The 24,314-nt window shown below is 36.8% G+C and overlaps 1 protein-coding gene across 3 annotated transcripts in view; it reads right to left on the bottom strand.

Annotated features, from left to right (window-relative positions):
- Nucleotides 1–4,567: 4,567 nt before the first annotated feature.
- PI4K2B (phosphatidylinositol 4-kinase type 2 beta) overlaps nt 4,568–24,314 on the bottom strand; it is a 36,125-nt gene continuing 16,378 nt past the window's right edge. For 2 of the 3 annotated variants that reach the window (XM_055588172.1, XM_055588173.1), the window contains 8 exons: nt 22,758–22,958; nt 21,256–21,387; nt 18,946–19,099; nt 17,037–17,098; nt 12,817–12,916; nt 9,306–9,439; nt 8,692–8,751; nt 4,568–6,957 (listed from right to left, as the gene is read on the bottom strand). In XM_055588172.1, the coding sequence (XP_055444147.1) occupies nt 6,784–6,957; nt 8,692–8,751; nt 9,306–9,439; nt 12,817–12,916; nt 17,037–17,098; nt 18,946–19,099; nt 21,256–21,387; nt 22,758–22,958 (1,017 nt within the window). In that variant the 3' untranslated portion in view covers nt 4,568–6,783. The remainder of the gene's footprint in view (nt 6,958–8,691; nt 8,752–9,305; nt 9,440–12,816; nt 12,917–17,036; nt 17,099–18,945; nt 19,100–21,255; nt 21,388–22,757; nt 22,959–24,314) is intronic. The other variant, XR_008717029.1, reaches the window with a different exon arrangement.

The raw sequence follows: 24,314 nt of genomic DNA, 5'->3' as shown, positions 1-24,314 counted from the left end.
TCTTCGCTGTCATGAGAGTGGTGTTATCTGTATATCTAAGGTTATTGATATTTTACCTGGCAATCTTGATTCCAGCTTGTGCTTCATCCAGCCCAGCATTTCACATGATGTACTCTGCGTATAAATTAAATAAGCAGGGTGACGATATACAGCCTTGGCATACTTTCCCCATTTGGAACGAGTCCATTGTTCCATATCCGGTTCTAACAATTGCTTCTTGACCTGCATACACATTTCTCAGAAGGCAGGTAAGGCGGTCTGGTATTTCCATCTCTTTAAGAATTTCCTACAGTTTGTTGTGATCCACATAGTCAAAGGCTTTAGCATAGTCAACAAAGCAGAGAAGTAGATTTTTTCTGGAATTCTCTTTTTCTATGATCCAGCAGATGATTACAATTTGGTCTCTGGTTCCTCTGGCTTTTCTAAATCCAGCTTAAACATCTGGACGTTCTTGTTTCATGTACTGTTGAAGCCTAGTTTGGAGAATTTTGAGTATTACTGTGCTAGCATGTGGAATGAGTGCAACAGTGCAGTAATTCTTTCAGTTAGCATAATGATTTTGAAGTTCATCCATATTGCTGGGTTTATCAGTTTATCTTTTCCTTTTTATTTTATAAATGTATTTTTTGCTTATCCATTCACCTGTTGGCAAATTTAGGTTCTACCTAGCCGTTTGCTTTCATTTCTCCTGGGTTAGTAAAAGAAGAAGAAGGACTGGGTGTTATGATAGGTGTAAGTTTAACTTTACTCATTGTGGGTTTTATTTGTATTTCCCTGGTGATAATGTCAAGCTTCTTTTCATGTGCTTACTGGCCATTCATCTTATTTTGTGAAGTGTCTATGTAAAATCTTTTGTTCATCTCTTAAAAAAGTTATCTTCTTATTCTTGAGTTGTGCAATCTCTTTATATACTTTGGAATTCTTTATCAGATATATTTGTCAAATATTTTCTTCCTGTTTGTGGCTAGAAATTTTAACTTCTGAAGTATCTTTTGAAGAGCAAGATGTTTTAGTTTTGATCAAGACCAATTTATCAATTTTTTCTCTAATGGTTTGTACCATTTGTGCTCTAAGAAATCTTTATGAAAACAAAGTCAGATTTTCTCCTGTTTTCTTCTGTAAATTTTAGCTCTCATACTTAGGTCTCTGTATGGGGTTAAGGTGAAAGTTCTGTGAGTGTGTGTGTGTGTTTATGTGTCTAGTTATTGCAGCACCATTTTTTGAAAAGACTACCCTTTTCATTGAAATGCCTTGGAATCTTTGTTGAAAATTAGTTTACTATGTATAACTAATATTTACACATTTTTTTTTCTGGATTCCCTATTCAGTTTCATTGATCCATGTGCCTGCTAAGTTGATTCAGTCATGTCCAGCTCTTTGTGACTTCATGGACTGTAGCCCACCAGGCTCCTCTCTCCATGGGATTCTTCAGGCAAGAACACTGGAGTGGGTTGCCATGCCCTCTTCCAGGGGATCTTCCTGACCCAGGGTCGGAGCCTGTCTCTCTTTTAAGTTTCTTGCATTGGCAGGGTTCTTTACCTCTAGCACCACCCGGGAAGCCCTTCATGTCTATCTTCATCCCAATTATCACTGTCTTGATTGCTGTAGCTTTGTAAGTTCTGAGACCAAGTAGCCTTTAAGTCTCCACCTTTTGGCCTTTAAGTCCTCCACCTCATAGTTTGGCCAAAACATTTCCATACACCTTTTAGAATTAGCTTGTCAAATTAAAAAAAAGCCCTGATGGCGTTTTGACTGTGTATAGACAAACTTGGGAGCATCAACATCTTAATATTATTTATACATAATCATGGCATTGCTCTCCACTTATTTAAGTCTTATTTTTCTCATTTTTTTTTTTTAAATAGCTGGTGTAGAGGGCTTGCTTATATGTCTTTGGTTGAACTTATCCCTAGGAACCTGGTCTGTTTTGCTGCTACTGGTATCTTTGAAGATTTTCTAACTGATGTTGCTGGGATACAAACGTTCCAAAATTCACTTATCAATTCTAATATAGTTATTGGTAGATTCTTTTAAAATTTCTATGTGCATAATTATGACAACTGTAAATAATGACAATTTTCTTTCCAATCCTAATTCCTTTTCATTCTTCCCTGCCTTTACTGCACTGGTTAAGCTCTCCAGTACGATACTGAATACAGATTGTGAAAGCAGACATCCTTGTCACATTACTGATCTCAGAGAGGAAGTACTTAAGTCAGAATTCTGGCCCCCAAAGATGCCCACGTTCTAGCATCCAGAATTTGTGAATATATTACACAGCCAAGGGCAATTAAAGTTGAAGATGGAACTGAGATTACATGTAAGCAAGCCTTAAGACAGGGAGATCAGATTAGCTGGGTGGGCCCCGTGTAATAACAAGGGTCCTTAAAAGTGCAAGAAGGAAGCAGAAGGGTCAGTGTCAGAATGATATGATGAGAAAAGCATTCAACCCACTGTTGCTGGCTTTGGAGATGGAGGAAGAGGGCTACAAGCCAAGGAATATCTAAGGTTCATAGATACAAGAAAGGACAAGCAGATTCCTTCCTAGAAGAAAGAAACAGCCCTTCGATGCTTGTATCAGCCTTCTCATCTGCACAGCTGTCAGATATGGAAGAGTTTGTGTTGTTTGAAGACACTAATGTTTGTGACTATTTATTACAGCAGCAACAGAAAACAAATACAGGAAACTTCAGGTTTTCCAGCACTAAGTATGATGTTTGCTGCAGAGTTTCTATGGATATGTTGTCTGTTTGCTCTTGGGTTCCTTCTAGTGTTTTTCTTACACATGGTTTCAACTCTAATGTTTCTTCTGATCTCTGTCAGTATTTTATTTCCTATTGCTTACCCATCAAATTTTTCTTTAATGTAATCAACCTCTTTTTTTTTTCCCATTTGAGCTTTTCTGATTTTGATGTTGTATTGTTCTTTCTTGGCTTCTATCATTTCTTGAATTTCTTCAGCATTTTAACAAATATTACTGTTTTCCTCTGCTTTGTAAATGTTTCTAGGATATTTTCATTTTCTGTAGGTATGTTATCCTGTCTTCTTAAAGCATGCCTTACCATGTGGTCATGTTTAAAATGAGATGAACTTTGTCATACTTTGCTCCTTTATTTTCAGAAGATTTCAGTGTAGGTGGTGAGGTGGACCTGGAATTTCCTGGTTTTGTGGTTCTAGGCTTCCCTCTTCTGCAGTTACTACAAATCATTAGACAACATTTTTTTTTAAATAACATTTTTAAATTATTATTTTTATTTTTTATCTTTTTGACAGTGCTTCACAGCTTGTGGGATCTTAGTTCCACCTAGGGATTGAGCCCAGGTCCTGGGAATGAAAGCACTGAGTCATAACCACTGGACCAGGGGATTTCCAGATGATGTGGGGTTTTTTTTTTTTTTTTTTTTGCTGTTTTTTATTGTGGTAAAAGCCACATAATATAAAACATACTATTTTAACCATATTTAACTGTACAGTGGCACGAAGTATATTCCCAGATGACATGGCTTTTTATGTACCTTCTTAGTACAGTCTGAATTGTCTTATCTGGTCCCCTGTTCCAAATGTATCAGGACCTTTCTTTCCTTTATCCCCAGGGTCCTTTCCTTGTTGATGTCTGCTTTGTTCCTAGTAGTTTCTCTCAGTGTAGGCCTCTGTGCTCTCACCAGATACTTCTAAGAACCCTCATCACCTCCCTGCAGGCTCCTTTTACAGCTGCCACTTGAATGCTGACAGCCCTCTTCCAATTCTGATTGTGCTTTTGAATGCAACAGTTGATACTACCTTGACAACTGGGGCTCTTCCTTCTGGGGCTGAGGACATGTGGGCAGGTTCCGGGATCTTCAGCTCTTAGGACCATCACAAGACCCCCTCCCTTTCTCTCTGCTCACTCCTCCAATGCTGTTGTTCCCATTTGATCCTATTAGTTTCCTGGGTCCAGAGGGATATTCTTCCACCTAAATTTAGTGAAGATGGTGTCACTGTGACTTTTCTTTTGCTATCTCAGTTGCTCTATGAGGATCTGACATTAAATACTCACTGTGGCTGCCATCTAGCCTTTTGTAATTGGTTTTTAATTTTAAAATGTTTTGTATTTTTCTATTTATACTGTACCACCTAGGATAGGACAGACTATGGTAAGTTTTAACAAATAAATGCAAAATCTTAGTGACTCAAGCCCTTATTTCTTGTACATGTCACAGTCCAGTGCAGTTGGCATGCTGTACTGGTAGGTTTCCAAGCAGTGACTCACATGCCCTGGGTACTTCCACTTTGCAAATTCTTTGTTTATAGCCAAAGGAGAAGACAGGAGACTGGTCAACGGTGACCACTGGTTGTGATGCAGTGAGTTTTATTGCCAGATATGGAGGTCACGTAACATCCTTGGCCGGACTCCGTCACATGACTCCAAACTAACCACAAGAAAGGACTGGAAACAAAACCACACCGAGAACCTCTTCCTCAACTCTGTACAGCCACCCAAGCAATTTCGGGAAAGAAAGTGAACTATAAACAGTACCCATCTCTTTGTATATCTGTAAAATGATTTAAGATGTAATCTAATCAAAGAACTGGTCACCACTGTTTTAAATAAGGTTTTAATTCCATTAGTACAAAACTTAAAAAAATTTTGGGAATCAAGTCATTTTCAAGACTACAAAAAAACATGTCTCCATGTTTGCTGACAAATTTGGAGAATAAGGCAGCTTACATTTAAATAAAAATAAAAATGCCTCTAATTACAAAGATTCCAGTTAAATGTCTTTTGGAATGATAACATATTAAATTGTACTAACATATAAAGTAAGAAAATGGTGGTTTGGCATCATTCATAAACATATTCACAAACATTCTAAATATTCAATATACATACTCCAGGAGAAATCTAGAAATCAATCCTTTTTATTACCTTTAGTCTATAGGTTTAACACTACAAATATACTCACTGAAAAAAATTAACGATATTTAAAAAAAAAAACGAAGTTTATGAAAATTTACAAAATACAACCAATGTATTCTGACTTGTAATCTTATCTTAAATATTTCAGCTTTATTTTTCTGACCTGGTCAGATCATTTAAAAATATTTTCACACTATTTAATTTTAGGATATAAAACAGTAGCAACTTACTAAGTTTATGTTATAAAAATTAATATAGCAATTATCAAAATACTGAAAAAACTCTTATGAGAGCAGTATCCAGATCATAAAAACTTATTTCATTAAGAAAACATCTTCAAAAGGCACATTTTAATTACTGGTGTTTATCTAAAGATAGTAGCTTGAGTTTTGAATTTCCAGTCAGTTTTTCATTATCTCAATATGAGGATCATGGAGGGCTGGAGAAGGTAAGAGAACACAGGTTTCCAATGGACATCACCAGGACAGCAGTATTCTTACTCGTCACATCCACAAAGACCAAGAGAAAGATGTAGAGGAAGGGAGGACTTCTGTTCTAATTCAACCTTCAGGAAATACTTTTTACATAAAAATAACTTAGTTTAAAAGATTACAGGACAGAAAGCTTGAAAAACACAAGGCCAAGACCACAGACTGCCCAGTTTAGTCTGAGTGGTGATGTTACTTGTTTGGAGCCTAAGAAGAGAAAGAAGCTTCTGCTTGCTTCTCTGGGATCAAATCTTCATATGGAGCTCATCTCAATTTAAATTACTCAGTGAGTTTAAAGTACTACAAATTCCCAGCATGTCAGACATATTGGTGTTTAAAATAAAATAAAAATGATTTTATGGTTATCTCTGTCGTGTTCCCCTTTAATTGGGGCTGATATTCTAGAGTTGACTGTAATTATAACATCAGTAATTCAAGTACTCTACAAAACTACTATTATTTTTAAGAGGTTATGTCCTAGGACCTCAAAATGCCATCCAATATACAGTTTGAGTTATGTTTTACTTTTCAGTGTAGATTAATACTAATTGAAGTACTAAATTGAACCAGATCAGTACTTGGAAATACTAACTGATTAAGTACTGATCCCATGCAAGAAACAGAAGGGATTTTTTAATGCTATTTTGGAATTTCAGAATACTGGGGATCCATCTTCATTTCATATTATTTTCCTCAAGTCTCAATTGAGTGTTTCCATTTTTCTTTCTAAAGGTGGGAGACATCATTAGACTTTTTTTTCCTCACTGTAAACAAAATAATTGACAAAAATATTCTGAAGTATGAAAAAAAATGGTCATCAGTTACTTAAACAAAATATAATTTTCTGGTCCCTAATAATGGTCACGTTAGGAGTATTTATTCAAGTTCTAAAATAGCAGCTTTTTAAATTAAGGCAACATTGCTTTATTCTTACCTATTTTTTATTAACTACTCTATTGTAGCTCATAAGAGCACTTTTATCCTCAAAAGCCTTTTATAATGTAAGAAGAATTAACATGACCATTCTTGTCAATGTTTAAAAAGTATATAAAAAGTTACTGTATTCAAAGTCAACAAACACCTTATTTTTCTGTTTGGAATTCAAGAGTAATCATACTCATTTTAGAATGTGTAAACTATGAAATTACCTTAAACTAACATCAACAACATAAAATACAATTTTTCTACAAAAATATGATATAAGAAATATATCACTTCTTCCCTGAAATAGAAATTTAATATTTGGACAAAAAACTGTAAACTCTGATTACATTCAAAAGATAGCCTTTTAGAAACTTATATTATTTGAGGCTCTGGCAGCTGGAGCTCTTACCAGCAGATTTATGTGACAGTATGTTTTAACCACACAAGGCCAAACAGTTGTTTCTCTCACAGCTGCTACCAGGAGGAAAAAAATGGCTTCCTGCAGTGGACAGTCTGGGTGAATGAATTGCTGAGCTGGACGATCCGACCCTGCCCTCCACCCTGACTGCGCTCCACAACCACACAAGGCATCTGCACCAGCTGGACAGGAGTCTTCCTGTCTCTCAGTGCCTGAGTGAGGTTTAAGATCTGTGGAAGGAAGAGAGTTTTCATCAGCTCAAAAAAGGTAAAGGCCTCAGTTCACTGATATTATTTTAACTATTCATAACTACAGCTTTTATTTCATCCATTTATGCCCAACAGAGACAGTGATGAGGAGTACCTGCTATCAATACAAATATGTGGAGGTACGTATGCTTGTACATACACATCCATATATACAAACAAATGCACACGATTAGAATTAAATAATTTTTGCCAACTGACAACTCTGAAATATCCTAGAATGCATCTACATCCAGAAGAATGGAATCAGAGATGGAATAAAGTGAATGGTTCCACATACATACTCCATTGACACTGGTCCTAAACAGATACTGGTCTAAAGAGTCTCGTTTGTACTAAATACTTGCCTTACCCACTCACTCAACAAATTTATTGCATGTTCACTGGGATTATTAATAGGACCTAGTATGAAGGCATTTCTTTTAAAATTTGACTAATAATGTTTAAGTTAAAACTTTTGAATTTTACATTAAATAGCAGTAGGGTCATGATCAATCTCAAGAAAAGCATTCATTTCCTATTCTGCCTGTGCCTATCTGAAACACTGGACCTCAGAAATACTAATTTACTTGAAATATATTTTTGCACATTATTTGAAAAAAAATGGCAGAAATGATGAATAACTACTCCAAGCCCTTCCATGTGGAATCTAAGGCCCTCCAAAATCTGACTCTCTAGCCTGCTTCTCCAACCATTTCACTTACTATTTAAAACTTATGACTCCAGCAAAGCCCTGTGTAAGCACAACAGTACACCAAGAGGCATGCAAGCTAATAACCTGTCCTCTTTCCTAGCCCCAGGCCTCATCAGAGCAAGGGCTCCAGGACAGAAGGAACTTGGTTTTACTCACTGCTTTCTCTCAATCACTAGGACAGTTTCTGGCACTGGTTCTGTCAATACGCAATTAATGAATAAATACAATAGTTATTTAATTATATCCATTTGTTAATGTTGCATAATAAATAGTGCAAAAACTAGACTTGTCTTCTTGGTCACAGGTCTGCAGCAGCTACCTTAAATGAAATGCATCTTTTAGAAAGAAAAAATTAATTGGTAAGTCACTGAATGACCATGTTTGCACTATAGTTTATTTTTATTTCAGGTCTTTCTTTTGGAATCTAAATACTAATAGTAGAGTAGAAGAAGCAGAGTCACCTGTAGGTCAGCCTAGCCTTCAGGTCCACACCAGCAGATGCAATTAATACCCTGTGTTTCTAATTAAAGGAGGTGAAAAGGAGTGAGAGGATTGAGTTACAACTAGTACTTTTATGTCCCAAGTAGTGCTCGTCCTTGGTGACATGACTATTTACTGATTGCTCTAGCCAAACACGTTCTCTGACGAAAATCATCCACAGGGAACAGAACTTGCTATGGAAACATTCAAGCAAGTGGATTTGAGAAGGAGAAAGATACTAACACTCAGGAAAACAGTTATTAAAGTGAGGACAAGAATTAGCAGTAGCAGGAAACTGACTAACCAAATAATACACAACAAAGTAAAAAAAAAAATCTAATATGGAAACAATACCGGAAAAAAAAGAGTAATGAAATCAACTTTATTTCTAATCATCTGAGCTATTTTGGTTCAGAATAAAGGACAGTACTGAGTTGTCTCTGCGTCACAATGGAGGAAAAAAGTTGACTACTGTTTCAGAGAGAGCTATTTTCAATGAACAAGATCTTTAAAAAGTAACCTACCTGACCCCTCATCACAGACATCTGCTTTTCAAAAGTGGCTTTGTCAAAATTTCTGTCAATCTATCACAAACAGAAAAGGAAACATTATTATAAAAATCAAGCTCTTTGAAAAAATCGCTTGAAAACAAATGAACTCAACTTAGCACATGAAATCATTACAAAGCATTCCTAACAGAAAGTTACACAAAAAGATTATTTTTACTTGATGAATTTTTGTGTACCTCTTAAATGACAATAAATACTCTTATACTTCAACTTGTTCCAGAAAGGATTTAAAATGACTTTCCAGCCAACAGCTTTAGGCTCTTTTTAAGAGAATTAAATACTAACAGATCACCAAACATTTCTTATAATTCACAGAGTAATTTTGTAAAAGTTCAACTTTTGAAGAAAACAACTTCCCAAATTATAATGTAGTCTCATTTCAAAGAATATTCAAAGTTTAACTTCACAAATTTATGCTCCTATAAAGAAAAATGCTAACTCCTTTCTGTTATGTCAGGCTCTACTGTAAGCAGTGATATCAGAAGCAGTAAACTGCAAATTAGCTCTATTAGGAAAAACTCTTTTAAGATTTATTTCATTTTCTGAAATAGTTAAAACTAAAAATTTACCTTAAAAAGTTCATAAAGATCTTCACATAAATCTTGCACAAAGTTCATGTCTGAAATATATGGCAGAACCAAGTTTTTTATTTCTTCAGAAAAAGGAACTTTTGCTTGAGGAAGCCAAGCCCAGTGAAATGGATCTAAAAAAAAAAAAAAAGGTATTCTTATCAGTGAGGGGAAATGGTTTATTTAGACTCACATTTATTCTGTATTTTTCTCTATAATTCCTGGGTTAACAAAAAGACAGGAGAAGTTATCGGAGCACTTATTCTTTGCCATCTAAGTTATTCAAATTTCTAAGTTTAGATGGTTAATTCAGACGGCTTCCTTGGTGGCTCAGAAGCTAAAGAATCTGCCTGCAATGCGGGAGACCCAGATTTGATCCCTAGGTCGAGAAGACCATCTGGAGAAAGGAATGGCAACCTACTCCAGTATTCTTGCCTGGAGAATTCCATGGACAGAGGAGTCTGGCAGGCTCCAGTCCATGCAGTCGCAAAAAGCTGGACAGGACTAAGCAACTAACACTTTCACTTTCAGATGGTAAAGCACAGTAAGGTATTTACCTGAGCTGGTTAGGTTTCTGAGTTTTAAATAGGAAAATAGTAAGTTTTGATAATGAGTATATCTCCAACAGCCCTATATCATATCTGAATGTCTGGCTGCTGTGTTTGGAAATTGAGCGGTACCTATAATTTGTTCACAACCCGATATCATGGCTGAGGTCTCCCTGCAGTTTCAGCCACAAATGGTCAGGAATTGATGACTCATTGGTGTGTGTATATGTGTCTGTGCTTAAAATTTTAAATCACTCGTAGGTCAATAGGTAAGATGCTCTAAAATTTTAAATCATTAGTAGGTCAATAGGTGGGCTTCCCTGATAGCTCAGTTGGTAAAGAATCCGCCTGCAATGCAGGAGACCCCAATTCGATTCCTGGGTCAGGAAGATCTGCTGGAGAAGGGATAGGCTACCCACTCCAGTATTCTTGGGCTTCCCTTGTGGCTCAGCTGGTAAAGAATCTGCCTGCAATGAGGGAGACCTGGGTTTGACCCCTGGGTTGGGAAGATCTCCTGGAAGAGGGAGAGGCTACACCCACTCTAGTATTCTTCTGGCCTGGAGAATTCCATGGACTGCATAGTCCATGGGGTGGCAAAGAGTCGGACACGACTGAGCAACTTTCACTTTTAGGTCATTAGGTAAGCCACTTCGAGAGAGCAAAGATTCATGATCTGGGGCTAACTCTAGTTCTCACCCAAGAAGACCATTAAATATACACAGTGCCAGGACTAGAAAGATTCGTAAAGTAGTGAGATAATCTAGATACAGGGTGCATATTCAGATTCTTGCAAGAAAAGGTAAGGTTTATGACAGTATGGTCCCCTACAGAACTACAGTTCATTCAAGGAGAATCTCTAGCTCTTACCACTCAGAAAACCCCGAGGAAAAAAACTTTGCCTTTAGAGTCATTTCTTCTGAATTCTCCTTTATCTATCTCTTTGAATACTATGGAAAGTACAGTCCATTCCAAAGAAAGCCTTCCCCTGACCAATTATGTGAAAGAAAAGCTCTGATTCTCTGCCTGTCTCTAATTCCAATCCCTGCCCCTCAACTTCTTCTATCACCATTCACACTCTCCCCTAAGGCCACCAGTCATCTCCTAAGGCTCTTTCCAAAAGTCCGTGTGCAGTGCTCACGCTACTTCACATGTCTTTGCAGCAAGCAGCACTGTTCTCTATCGTCTCCCTTTGTGAAATGCTCCCCTATGTAGTTTTTGGTGCTACCACTGTCTCAAACTTTACCTTCTGTCTTTTAAGCCATTTCTCTTTTGCTGGCTTTTTCTCCCGATTTCAACACCACCATTGCCAGACTACACTTCGTCTTTTCTCTCCTTCACTTACTAAACATTCATGAAATGTCTATTGAGCACCTACATATCTCACATTGCCCTAGTGATAGCATTTGTTCACCATGATTTTCCCAGGTGCAACACCACCGTGGATTCCACTTACCAAGGTGACAGTTTAAAAATGACATCCTCAATACCACTATTCCAACCTAGGGACGAATCCAGACCTCCTGCATTGCAGACAGATTCTTTACTGACTGAGCTACCAAGGGAAGCCCAAGAATACTGGAGTGGGTAGCCTATCCCTTCTCCAGGAGATCTTCCTGACCCAGGAATCAAACTGGAGTCTCCTGCATTGCAGGCAGATTCTTTACCAGCTGAGCTACCAGAGAAGCCCCACCAAACATTCATGAAACATTTATTGAGTATCTGTGTATCTCACATTGCCCTAGTGATGGCATTTGTTCACTATGGTTTTCCCAGGTGATAGCAACACCACCATGGCTTCCACTTTCCAAAGTGGCAGTTTAAAAAAATTACATCCTCAATACCAATTACTCTTTCAAGTTCTAGATCCTTATTTTTTGGTGTTTGTGTTTGGTAAAATTTTCCAGGTGTATTGCAGGCATCTTAAACTTGACACCATTAAAAGGCAATTTGTATATCGATTCCGAACCATTAGAGGTAAAAAAAAGAAAAAAAAAAATAAAAGAACAAAGACATCTCAAGTCAGTTCAACCAAAGATAGGAAAGGAAAAATAGAAAAAAATTGAAATTCATGGTAAATAGGAAAAAAAAAGATGGTAGGAAAAGTTCAAACACATCAGGAGTTTATTGAGACAAATTAGAGAGTTAAGTGTAGCTATTAAAAGGATCTCAGATTGGGCAAAAAATCTTCAGCTAGGAGCTATTTCTATGTCATGTACTTAAAATGATGGAAGTTGAAAATAAAAGTATAGAATAATACAGGTAAATACTAGTAAAAAGAAATGAGGCACAGCAATATTACAACAGACAAAATAAGAAATGTGAAAAACACTGTGAGGGATAAAGAGGGATATATTTTACACTAACAAAAAGAACAAGTCACCCCAGCAAGATAAAACACTGGGACTCTGAGTATGAAATACAAAGCAAAAAGGGCATAGAAATACAAAAAGAAATTGACAAAATCGCAATCACGGTGAACTTTGTCTCTCAAAAATTAGCAGATTAAGTGGTTAAAAAATGGGTCAAGAATATGATTTGACTAACAAGTTTTCATTAGAAGACAGACTTGGTGCTCAACCACATTCTTCTCAAAAATAGTCCTTTAAATTGGCCATAGATCAAGTTAGCAAAGAATGACTAACAAATTTCAAATTTGGAAAGCTATCAAATTTATTTTACAAGGCTAACACAAGCCAAGAAGTCAAAATCAGACATAGTCACTCAAAAATAAGGAACGAACCATGGCAAGGCTCACAGAGTGTATTACACATCTTTGCATCCCAAGTGCCTAGAACTGAGCCTGAATGACTGTAATATACCCAGCTTTTCCTCTGCTATTTTGATATCCATAAATTTCATTCCCATCCTATTCTGTAAAAGGGGTCACACAGAGTCGGACACAACTGAAGTGACTTAGCAGCTTAGCAGCAGCAGAGATTCTATAAAAATTTCTAAATACTCACATGCTCTCCACTCATCAGGATGTTTAAAAGGAAAAGCTAGACCGTTATCAATTGCAGCTATTTTAATAAGTGCTTCTTTATCATCAGTCCATTTTGTATCCTAAAAGGGAGAAAATAATTGATAAAACAATTTACATGCATATTTCCAAAAGAAAAATGTATAATAATTATTGAGCTTTAAAGACATTTTATCTGAAGAGTCTATAAAAATAAAGTTACCAAAAAGTACCAATTTACCACTTAAGGGAAGACAGGGTCTTAAGAACCAGTAAAAACTTCATAATCACTACTTTTTAAATTTGCTATTACAAAGTTATACAGTAATAGTTTCATTCTTTTCATCTTTGGGGAAGTAGGCTTGACATTATTAAGACTTCAGAATGTGTAGTTCTGTATAACAGGCTCTAGGTTCATCCACCTCACTGCAACTGACTCAAATTCGTTCCTTTTTATGCCAAGTAATATTCCATTGTATTTTATATATATATATATATATATATATATATATATATATATATATATATATACACACACACACCACATCTTCTTTATTGGTTCACCTGTTTATGGACATCTAGGTTGCTTCCATGTCCTGGCTATTGTTAAATAGTGCTGCAATGAACCCTGGGGAACATGTGTCTTTTAGAATTGTGGTTTTTCTCAGGGTGTATGCCCAGTAGTGGGATAGCTGGGTTATATGGTAGTTTTGTATAGAGTGAGGTAAGTCAGAAAAACAAATATATTAATGCATATATATGAAATCTAGAAAAATGGTACTGATGAACCTATTTGCAGTGAAGGAATGGAGATGCAGATGTAGAGAAAGGACTTATGGACACAGGTGGGTAAGGAAAGGGCGGGATGAACTGAGAAGATAGCACTGACATGTATACACTATTATGTGTAAAATAGAAAACTAGAGGAAAGTTGCTATATAACACAGGAAGTCCAGCCTGGTGCTCTGTAATGACCTAGAGGTGAGATGCAGGGGAGGGGAGCGAGGCTCAAGAGGGAGAGGATATACGTATAATTATGATTGATTTGCGTTGTTGCATTGCAGAAACCAACACAACATTGTAAAGCAACGTTCCTCCAATTAAAAATTTTTTTGAAAATAAATGTTATGACCATGTATACCAAAAAATGTCAATTATGTGATGGGATGGAGGTGTTAGCTAACCGTACTGTGATGGTCATTTCACAATATATACTTATATCAAATCATCATATTATACACCTTAAAACTGCATGTATGTCAATAATACCTCAATAAACTTGGGGAGAAAAATAAATAAAATGTGTAGTTCTGGATAATTTACTGTTAGACGTGTTGCTTAAATGGATGTGTGCGTGTTAGTTTCTCAGTTGTGTCTGACTCTGTGACCCCCATGGACTGTAACCTGCCAGGTTCCTTTGTCCATGGGATTCTCCAGGCAAGAATACAGGAGTGGGTTGCCATTTCCTTCCCTAGGGGATCTTCCCGACCCAGGGATCAAACCTGGGTCTCTGGCATTGGCAGGCTGATTCTTTACTGACTGAGCCACCAGGGCGTAAATGTATGGTATTTGCAAAATACTGATATTTTTAGGATAATGATGAAGATAATGATAAGATAATGATTTACCTTACTAAAATAAAGTCTTTCCTAGGGTCTCATAGAAATAATTAGTTCAAATACAAAATGTTTCTAAATAAAACTCTCCAACAACCATGGCTAAATGTAATAAGGTCCAGTAGAAGGAACCTCAAGATACTCTTGATTACAGAATGTAGGCCATTTCTAACTTCTCCATTCTCCTGTAATGGAAATGCAAGCCTCAGAAGCAAGAGAGTTTTCATGTTGAAGAGTACTTCTTATTATCTAAAAATAGACATTGTCATTATTAAGTGGTCTAGATTTTAAAAAGGTGAAAAAGATAATTTTTAAATTAAAAGTATTAGAGTGAAGGTACAGGTGATACATGCCAGAGTTGTTTCTGTTAGTTTATATCAAATATCTTATCTCAATGAGAATGCACAAAATACTTCAGAGCAAAAGAATAAGGTTTTCAGTAAAATCCAGTTGCTTTAGATATACCAATAAAATATATTTAGAAACTATTATAAGCATATGTATTTTTATATATGTACTTTTAAACACATTTCTGCTATAACTGTCATTTATTTTTATTTCTATCATTTTTTCTATTTACATCTTCATTGAGGTATAATTTACACACAATAAACTTTACACATTAAAGTGTACAAGTTGATAAGCACTGAAAGATATGAAACCACCTAGATGTTTCCCTGTGTCCTTTAGCAGTCTCCTCCCTCCCTCTATCCCACCCCAGGCAAGCATCGTCTGCTTTCTGTCCCTAGGGATTAGTTTGCACTTTCTAGATCTTTATATAGAAGGAATCAGACAGTATCTTCCCTTTTGTTTAGCTTCTTTCACTCAGCAGGGTATTGAGATTCATCCACATTATTGCGTGTATCAAGTGTGTTCTTTCTTTCTTTATTGCTGAGTACTTTGAATATGTAATTTCAAAATTCTTTGATGAACTATGAAAACTACAAACTTTTTAAAGTGATGTAACAGCTTTAAATAATGAGAGTCATTTCAGTTCAGTTCAGTCATTCAGTTGTGTCTGACTCTCTGCAATCCCATGGACTGCATGCAGCAAGCCAGGCCTCCCTGTCCATCACCAATTCCCGGAGTTTACTGAAACTCGTGTCCACTAAGTTGGTGATGCCATCCAACCATCTCATCCTCTGTCGTCCCCTTCTCCTCCCATCTTCAATCTTTCTCAGCATCAGGGTCTTTTCAAATGAGTCAGCTCTGCAAATCAGGTGGCCAAAGGATTGGAGTTTCAGCTTCAGCATCAGTCCTTCCAATGAATATTCAGGACTGATTTCCTTTAGGATGGACTGGTTGGATCTCCTTGCAGTCCAAGGGACTCTCAAGAGTCTTCTCCAACACCACAGTTCAAAAGCATCAATTCTTCAGTGCTCAGCTTTCTTTATACTCCAACTCTCACATCCATACATGACTACTGGAAAAACCATAGCTTTGACTAGATGAACCTTTGTTGGCAAAGTAATGTCTCTGCTTTTTAATATGCTGTTTAGGTTGGTCATAACTTATCTTCCAAGGAGCAAGCGTCTTTTAATTTCATGGCTGCAGTCACCATCTGCAGTGATTTTGGAGCCCCCCAAAATAAAGTCTGTCACTGTTTCCCTTGTTTGCCCATCTATTTGCCATGAAGTGATGGGACCGGATGCCATGATCTTAGTTTTCTGAATGTTGAGCTTTAAGCCAACTTTTTCACTCTCCTCTTTCACTTTCATCAAGAAGCTCTTTAGTTCTTCTTCATTTTCTGCCATAAGGGTGGTGTCATCTGCATATCTGAGGTTATTGATATTTCTCCCGGCAATCTTGATTCCAGCTTGTGCTTCTTTCAGCCCAGTGTTTCTCATGATATACTCTGCATATAAGTTAAATAAGCAGGGTGACAATATACAGCCTTGACGTACTCCTTTCCCGATTTGGAACCAGTCTGTTGTTTCATGTCCAGTTCTAACTTGCTTCCTGACCTGCATACAGATTTCTCAAGAGCCAGGTCAGGTGGTCTGGTATTCTCATCTCTTTCAGAATTTTCTACAGTTTGCTGTGATCCACACAGTCAAAGGCTTTGGCATAGTCAATAAAGCAGAAGTAGATGTATTTCTGGAGCTCTCTTGCTTTTTTGATGATTCAGTGGATGTTGGCAATTTGATCGCTGGTTCCTCTGCCTTTTCTAAATCCAGCTTGAACATATGGAATTTTACGGTTCATGTACTGTTGAGGCCTGGCTTGGGGAATTTTGAGCATTACTTTACTAGCGTGTGAGATGAGTGCAATTGTGTGGTAGTTTGATCATTCTTTGGCATTGCCTTTCTTTGGGACTGGAATGAAAACTGACCTTTTCCAGTAAAAAGAATATCAGTACTGAGCTGATATTATTCTTCTGTATTAATACAACATACAAAATAAAATTGCACAGAGATTTCAAAAACAGAATAAAAAATGCAACATAAGCAGGCAAAGGAAAGAAAAAAGATGATAAAAACAGAAAAAGGAGATAAAAACCAAGGATCAAGGTGAAGGAAATGAGGAAGTGATGAAGAATAACTTCAAGGAATTTTTAATAGACACTAATAGTGTGTTTATATATGCATATATATTAAAATTCCCTCACCGTAATTTCATCTTCATGTGTCTGCTTTTCACATCTGATTAACCAGTTATCATTTCCCCTGTCTTTCAAAACAAATGAAAAATTTATTACTTCATTTTTTTATAAATATCATAGCTTAATATCAAGCAGAAAAATCTTGTCACCTCTTTGATTTTGAGACCTTCATTTGTTATCTGTAGCATATTAACACATTAAAGGCTTCAATTTAATACATACAAACTAAAAATACTCATAAATGTTAGTTAACATTTATTGTTTACTCTGTGCCAGACATTGTTAAGTGCTTAACATGTATTAACTCATCAAATTCTTACAAAAACTCTGTGAAGTAGGTACAATTACTGTCAAGAACTTTTAAGTCAGCATTATTAGAAAGGATAATTTCTCTTCACCTTAGGGAGAAGAACTATCTACCCCCGTTACCAGGCAAATTTCTGGATGGGCTCTTACCTAATGTCACAACAAGAGGACTCTGGACACAAATTTTTTAAAAAACTGGAATAGAGTTAATTTATTGAATACAACATTGTGTTAGTTTCAGGTGTACAGCAAAGTGATTCAGGTAAATATACAATTTTACCAGATTATTTTCCATTATAGTTATTACAAGATACTGAACATAATTTCCTATGCTATACCATCTCCTTGTTGCTTATTTACGTATAGCAGTTTGTACCTGTTAATCCCATACTCCTAATTTGCCCCTCCTTCCTTCCTTCTCCCCTTGGGTAACCGTAAGTTTCTACCCTACGGCTGCAAGTCTGTTTCTGTTTTGTGTGCAGATTCATTGGTATTACTTTTTTTAGATTCCACATATAATTGACCATATAATTTTTGTCTTTCTCAGACTGATTTACTTCTCTAAGTATAACATTTTCTAGGTCCATCCACATTGCTGCAAATGGCAATATTTCATTCTTTTTTGTGATTGAGTACTATATTCCATTGGACTCTACACTAATTTTACCATTAATTTAAGACTGCATGATTTCAAAAGGTAAATGTAAAAAGGTATATAATGTTTTTGCAGAAACTAGTATAAATGAGCAAAAATTCTGAACTAGAGTTTTCAAGCTTCAGAGTACATCAGAATTACCTGGTGGGTGGTAGTTTGGTCGCTTCAGCCATGTCCAACTCTTTGTGACCCTATGAACTGTAGCCTGCCAGGCTCCTCTGTCCATAGGATCTTCCAGGCAAGAATACTGGAGTGGGTTGCCATTTCCTTCTCCAGGGGATCTTCCTGACTCGGGGACTGAACCCGGGTCTCCTGCACTGCGGGCAGATTCTTCACCGACTGAGTTACCAGGGAAACCCCATAAGACCTGTTAAAACACTAACTGCTGGATCTACATTCAGTAGACTGGGATGGGTTCCCAGAAGATGCATTTGGGCCCACATAACACTGACCCTAAAACAGACCAGGGAACCACATTTGGGAATCACTGCTTCAAGTTATCAACAATGTCACTGCTCCCTGCCAGCACAGAAAAAATTAAGAGTCTGTTGTATTTACAGACTGTACTAACAGTCATCTAATGTCAAAATAAGCATCTAAAACAACTTACACAATCAAGTTTGAATTATTCATATTATGCAGATAACATCTCCAATTTCCAGCAGGCTTTGTACTGCTGCCAAGAAACTCCACCTGAGGGACAGGTACTCACCACTATCACTGGGGCAGAGTCCACCCCGAGTCAGAATCTCCAGTATGCGGTTAATTCTGCCTGGGAGAGTCAGCATTACATTTCTGCTTACCAAGGCAGGCAAAGAAAAAGACTGCCTTTTTCAAATAATAGCCTTAAGACTACTGCAGCAAAACTTTACATCTTTGACTTGGATAAACAAGAGTTGAATACAGTTTGAAAGTTAAGAAGATGTGAGTAAACAAATGAGAGAACTTCAATACCTGTATTTCTGATGATGTAATCCAAAACAACTAATCTTTCAAACTGTGACTGAAACTGTTTTCTAATATTCTCAGGCAAAGGGTCAGCTTCAAATTTCCTAAGCCAATATTCAGCCTCCTTGTAACCTTCAACAAATAACTGAAAGGAACCAATCTATAATTTTAAGAATTATAGTTAGAAAAGAAAATACAAGAACAAAGGAATTACTTTTAAAATTTCTCAGCAGTACTGTCATAAAATACTTTATATAAACACAATAAGAAAAACTGAAATTAACACTAATTTACATAAGCCACATTTATCAAGAAAACTATTTTTATACATTAATTTAAAATAATCACATAAAGAATACATAGCAAATAAAGAATGATCAATCCTAGACTTTTAAGGTGCGTAGAAGCTATTTTAGAATAACTGAAAAAGAAAATACACACATGTACCCAAGGTAATATTCTCAATGAGAATGCTATTTTCTAAAAATATTTATTAAAATGAATTCAATTATGAAGACCAAAACCTGTACCTCTCTTGGCTATTTAATAATAATGTAATTTTATCTTGCTGGAAAAATACATTAAGATTCTTTTTTACAAGAGAAAATAACCTTATTTTTTTAAAATGAATGAATTATTTGACTATGCAGCTTAAAGATCCTATAATAAATTTTAAATAATTAATCATAACCTCTACAGTGGTTTTTAAAAAAGTCCTTTCCTTGAAGATATGTCTATATTATAAGGTTTTGTATCACTGAAATTATGAGCTGTTAACATTAAACAATTTTTTAAAGAAGAAAATACAAATTTAAAAGCATAGAACACATAGATAATGGTAACCTAGCTGGCCTCTTTTGTCCATGGGATTCTCCAGGCAAGAACACTGGAGTGGGTTGCCATCTCCTCCTCCAGGGCATCTTCCCTACTGAGGGATCGAACCCAGGCCTCCCGCCTTGCAGGCAGGTTCTTTACTGTCTGAGCCATCAGGGAAGCTGGCTTCATAAATACAAACAAATCACTACAAAGAAAATCTATCTCAGGAATTCCCTGGCAGTCCAGTGGTTAGGACTACATGCTTTCACCGCTGAGGGGCTGGGGGTTTGATCCCTGGTTGGGGAATTAAAATCCTACAAGCTGGATGGTGATGCCAACAATAAACATCTCTTAACACTTTATGTGACTTGTGGCCGGCATGAAATTTTAATGATTTCCTAAATGTTTTCTCTAAAGCACTCATAATGAGGTGTTAGTAGTCATAAATAGGGAAATTATTTCAGCATATGCAAGGAGTAACAAAATTTCCTGCTTACTTGGAGTACAATAATAAAGACAAGTTAACCATGTAGTTCTTACTCTAATTCTTTTATATAGATAAATGCATAGCAACAAGACAAAAAAATTGCAGATTAAATATATTAAAAATAATAATAAAAAGTCTAGTGCTTTTTTTAGAATGCTCTTCCCATAACCTTCACCACCCTTGCTGAGCTAGTTGCTCATCATCCCTTAGGTTTATTTAAAACCTATGATAAGGAAAAAACAAAATTTAATATGTAGTGAGTAAACCTGGTTACTACCATTTACTATGTGCCAGGGACTATACCAAGTACCTGAAATAAACTTTATCACTTTATTCTCACAACCCTAGTAGTTTCTGTCATCCTCGGTTTATAGAAACTGGAGCTTGGAATTTAAGAGACTCGCCCAAGGTCTCAGAGCTAACTGGTGAAGAGGCTTGGAGTACAGTCTAGGTCTAATTCCAGGCTTATACTTTCAGCTGTAACTTTATAAAGCCTTAGGTGCAATCTCCTCTTGAAAATTCCCCAGCTCTCCAAACTGGGTTAAATATCCCTCCTCTACCCACTCTAAGCTCTCTACACCTAATCATCATTAACAGCTTTATTATATTGTGTTGAGACTGCTTGTTACTACAAGCTCTTGAAGATGAGAAAACCGTTTTTACTAATATATCCACAGCCCACAGCACAGAGCCTACAGAGCTCTGGTAATATGTGATGAAGTTTGTTGAAGTTTGTGTGTGCTTCGCTGTGTCTGACTCTTTGGACCCCATGAACTGTAGCCTGCCAGGCTCCTCTGTCCATGGGATTCTCCAGGCAAGAATACTGGAGTGGGTTGCCATTTCCTTCTCCAGGGGATCTTCCTGACCCAGAGATTGAACCGTGTCTCTTGGACTTCCTGCACTGGCAGGCAGATTCGTTACCACTGTGCCATCTGGGAAGCCCAATATATGATGAATTGCCTGCCCTCCATTGCACCCCCCTACCCTTCCCAAAGCTCATCACAGTAACTTACCTTAGGAGGAAGTCCTATCCGATGAAATTTTCTACCTACTTTTGGCACTTTCTCTAAAGCATACTTTTTGCCTCTAGATTTTGCACGGTCAATTGCACTGTAGTTAAACGTCTCACTGACAAGCCAAACCACCTAGAAATGTACAGTTTAGAGAAATGGCTATTAGAATTTGCATTATAGTATGTCTATTCACATACACCATGGAATTCACACTAATGCTACAAATGAGTGAAGTTTAATGCTATACTAAATGCCCCTGAGAATCTAAAACAGAAAAGCTAAGAGACTTTGCAAAGTTAGTTAAATGACACATATGTATTTCTTTCTGAGATGGGCAGCCTAAAATTGTCCAGTGGAACAAAGAAGTATGTAGAATTAGGAAGGAAAATTTAGAGAACTTTAAGTAAAAATGTATAAAGGCCAAAAAGAAAAAGACAGGAATCTTTTGAGTATGTTAGTTATCTCTACCTTCAGCAGAATTTCTAGATCACTGATTTTTTTCAGCTTTCTAAATGCTGGTTCTTTCTCTTCTTTTTGTCAGCATCATCTCAGCTCACGTGAGAAAGAGATACTCCCTTGGATATTCTGTGCGTCTACACTCATTGGAAAAGATCCTGATGCTGGGAAAGATTGAAGGCAGTAGAAGAAGGCGACAACAGAGGATAAGATGGTTGGATGGCATCACTGACTCGATGGACATGAGTTGGAGCATGCTCCAGGAGATGGTGATGGACAGGGAGGCCTGGCATGCTGGAGTCCATGGGGTCACAAACAGTCAGACACGACTGAGTGACTGAACCAACTGACTGACACTAGAATCAATTTACTAGTCATTTGTGACTCTGGATTACCAACCGCAATTTTAGATTCTGTATACTAGAAGTCACTACAGATGGTGACTGCAGTCATGAAATTAAAAGACGCTTACTCCTTGGAAGGAAAGTTATGACCAACCTAGACAGCATATTAAAAAGCAGAGACATTACTTTGCCAACAAAGGTTCAGTCTAGTCAAGGCTATGGTTTTTCCTGTGGTCATGTATGGATGTGAGAGTTGGACTGTGAAGAAGGCTGAGCACTGAAGAATTGATGCTTTTGAACTGTGGTGTTGGAGAAGACTCTTGAGAGTCCCTTGGACTACAAGGTGATCCAACCAGTCCATTCTGAAGGAGATCAACCCTGGGATTTCTTTGGAAGGAATGAAGCTAAAACTGAAACTCCAGTACTTTGGCTACCTCATGCGAAGAGTTGACTCATTGGAAAAGACTCTGATGCTGGGAGGGATTGGGGGCAAGAGGAGAAGGGGACGACAGAGGATGAGATGGCTGGATGGCATCACTGACTCAATAGACGTGAGTCTCAGTGAACTCCGGGAGTTGGTGATGGACAGGGAGGCCTGGCATGCTGCGATTCGTGGGGTCGCAAAGAGTCGGACACGACTGAGTGACTGATCTGATCTGATCTGATACCAGAAGTACATGATAGAAAGAATGCCTCCTTTACCCTTGTTTTTGGTACAATGCCCAGATGAAGCTTTTCATCCACGAGGTAGGCACCAGCTTCGGAAAGGTATCCCTGGTTGGGAAGCAGGCAGCCCCTACCAAAGCAGCAAGGGCAGCAGACCTTGTGAACGTATTTGGTCCATTTCGGATTCAGGTGACCGTAAGGCTCTTCTGATTTGGGTTTAAACACACCAATAATTTTCTATATAGGAAGAAAGTAAACACTTTGTTAGACTTTTAACATAGGGAGATGATAATCCATAAAATACATTCTGGTCTTTTTCTACTCTTCCTACCACAGATTTGGGCATAACCCTTAACAATTAAGAGTTTTAATTCCAGTCACAGTTTTACACGCATTCTCATTCAACAATCTAAAATCAATAATCTTTTGAGCTAGTGGTTTTCAAACTGTGCTCTGAGAAACCCTAGAGAAGGTGAGAGGAGAGGGCTCTGAGACCCCATCCTCTGGTTTCACCCATTTTACATAATGGATGCCCTAGTTAAAAAAGAGTTCTGCTGATTTTATTTTATTATTATTTTTTTTTTGAAAATGTTTGAAAATCAGTGACCTAGGTCAAACAATGTTATTATTCAATATCTATTAAATATCCAAATTTTATGCTTATTCATTATCTACTTTCCCAGTAGGTGTGCATTCTAAAAGGGCAGGGACTTTCTCTGTGAGGGCTGTATCATCAGTACTCAGAACAGTACCTGGCATATAGTAGGCATTCAAGCATTTGTTAAATGAATAAATCCAATGACAAAAAGCCATCTCTAAGATACAAAGGAAATGATAGGCTCTAGTGACATCTATGCTGCCAGATTCTCCTACTTTTTTCAATTTTTTTTATGAACCAATTTTGAATAAATTCTCTCCTCTTAAAAAAACTGCTTATGGATGTCTAAAAGTCTTTCCCCATTAAGTATATATATCCTGTTAGAACTGTCTTTATTATTGGTCTGATAAAATATATTCATATTAAATTTAAAAGCTGAATTATCCTTAGATAATAAAAAATCTTATTATAAGTATATAATTGTTTATTAATGCAGTAAAGTCTGAGTCATTAATAAAGAAGTCAACAAGAACAAATCAAGAAATCAAGCTTGGAATAAAGATTGAGACATTGACACTACCTACATATATATATATTAAAATCTCAAAAAGACTGTTATAAAAAATATAACTTCAGTCTTTGAAAAAACATTTTGGCAGAATTATAATCTGTTTCTCCTCCTGAAAAAAGAACTGCTGGCTATGCATCATTCAGAAAGCTTTTAGAAATGATAATACAGATTTTTGAAAAATTCTAAACTGAGTTGAACAAAGTCCATATCAGGTTCTCTTTTCTGCTGTAGGATTATTCTTTGGTTTGTTTCATTTTGTCACATTCCAATGCCTTCAAACTTCAAACTGCCCAGGATCCTTCTCTGGTATAATAATGCTGGAAAAAATATTCTGAGGGTAAAAGAAAACTCTGCTTAGTTACTGCAGAGGATGAGATGGTTAGATAGCACTCGACTCAATGGACATGAATTTGAGCAAACTCCA

This window comes from Bubalus kerabau, chromosome 7 (genome assembly GCF_029407905.1).
Source record: "Bubalus kerabau isolate K-KA32 ecotype Philippines breed swamp buffalo chromosome 7, PCC_UOA_SB_1v2, whole genome shotgun sequence".
Taxonomy (NCBI): Eukaryota; Metazoa; Chordata; class Mammalia; order Artiodactyla; family Bovidae; genus Bubalus; species Bubalus kerabau.
This window is presented reverse-complemented; position numbering and strand designations above follow the sequence as displayed.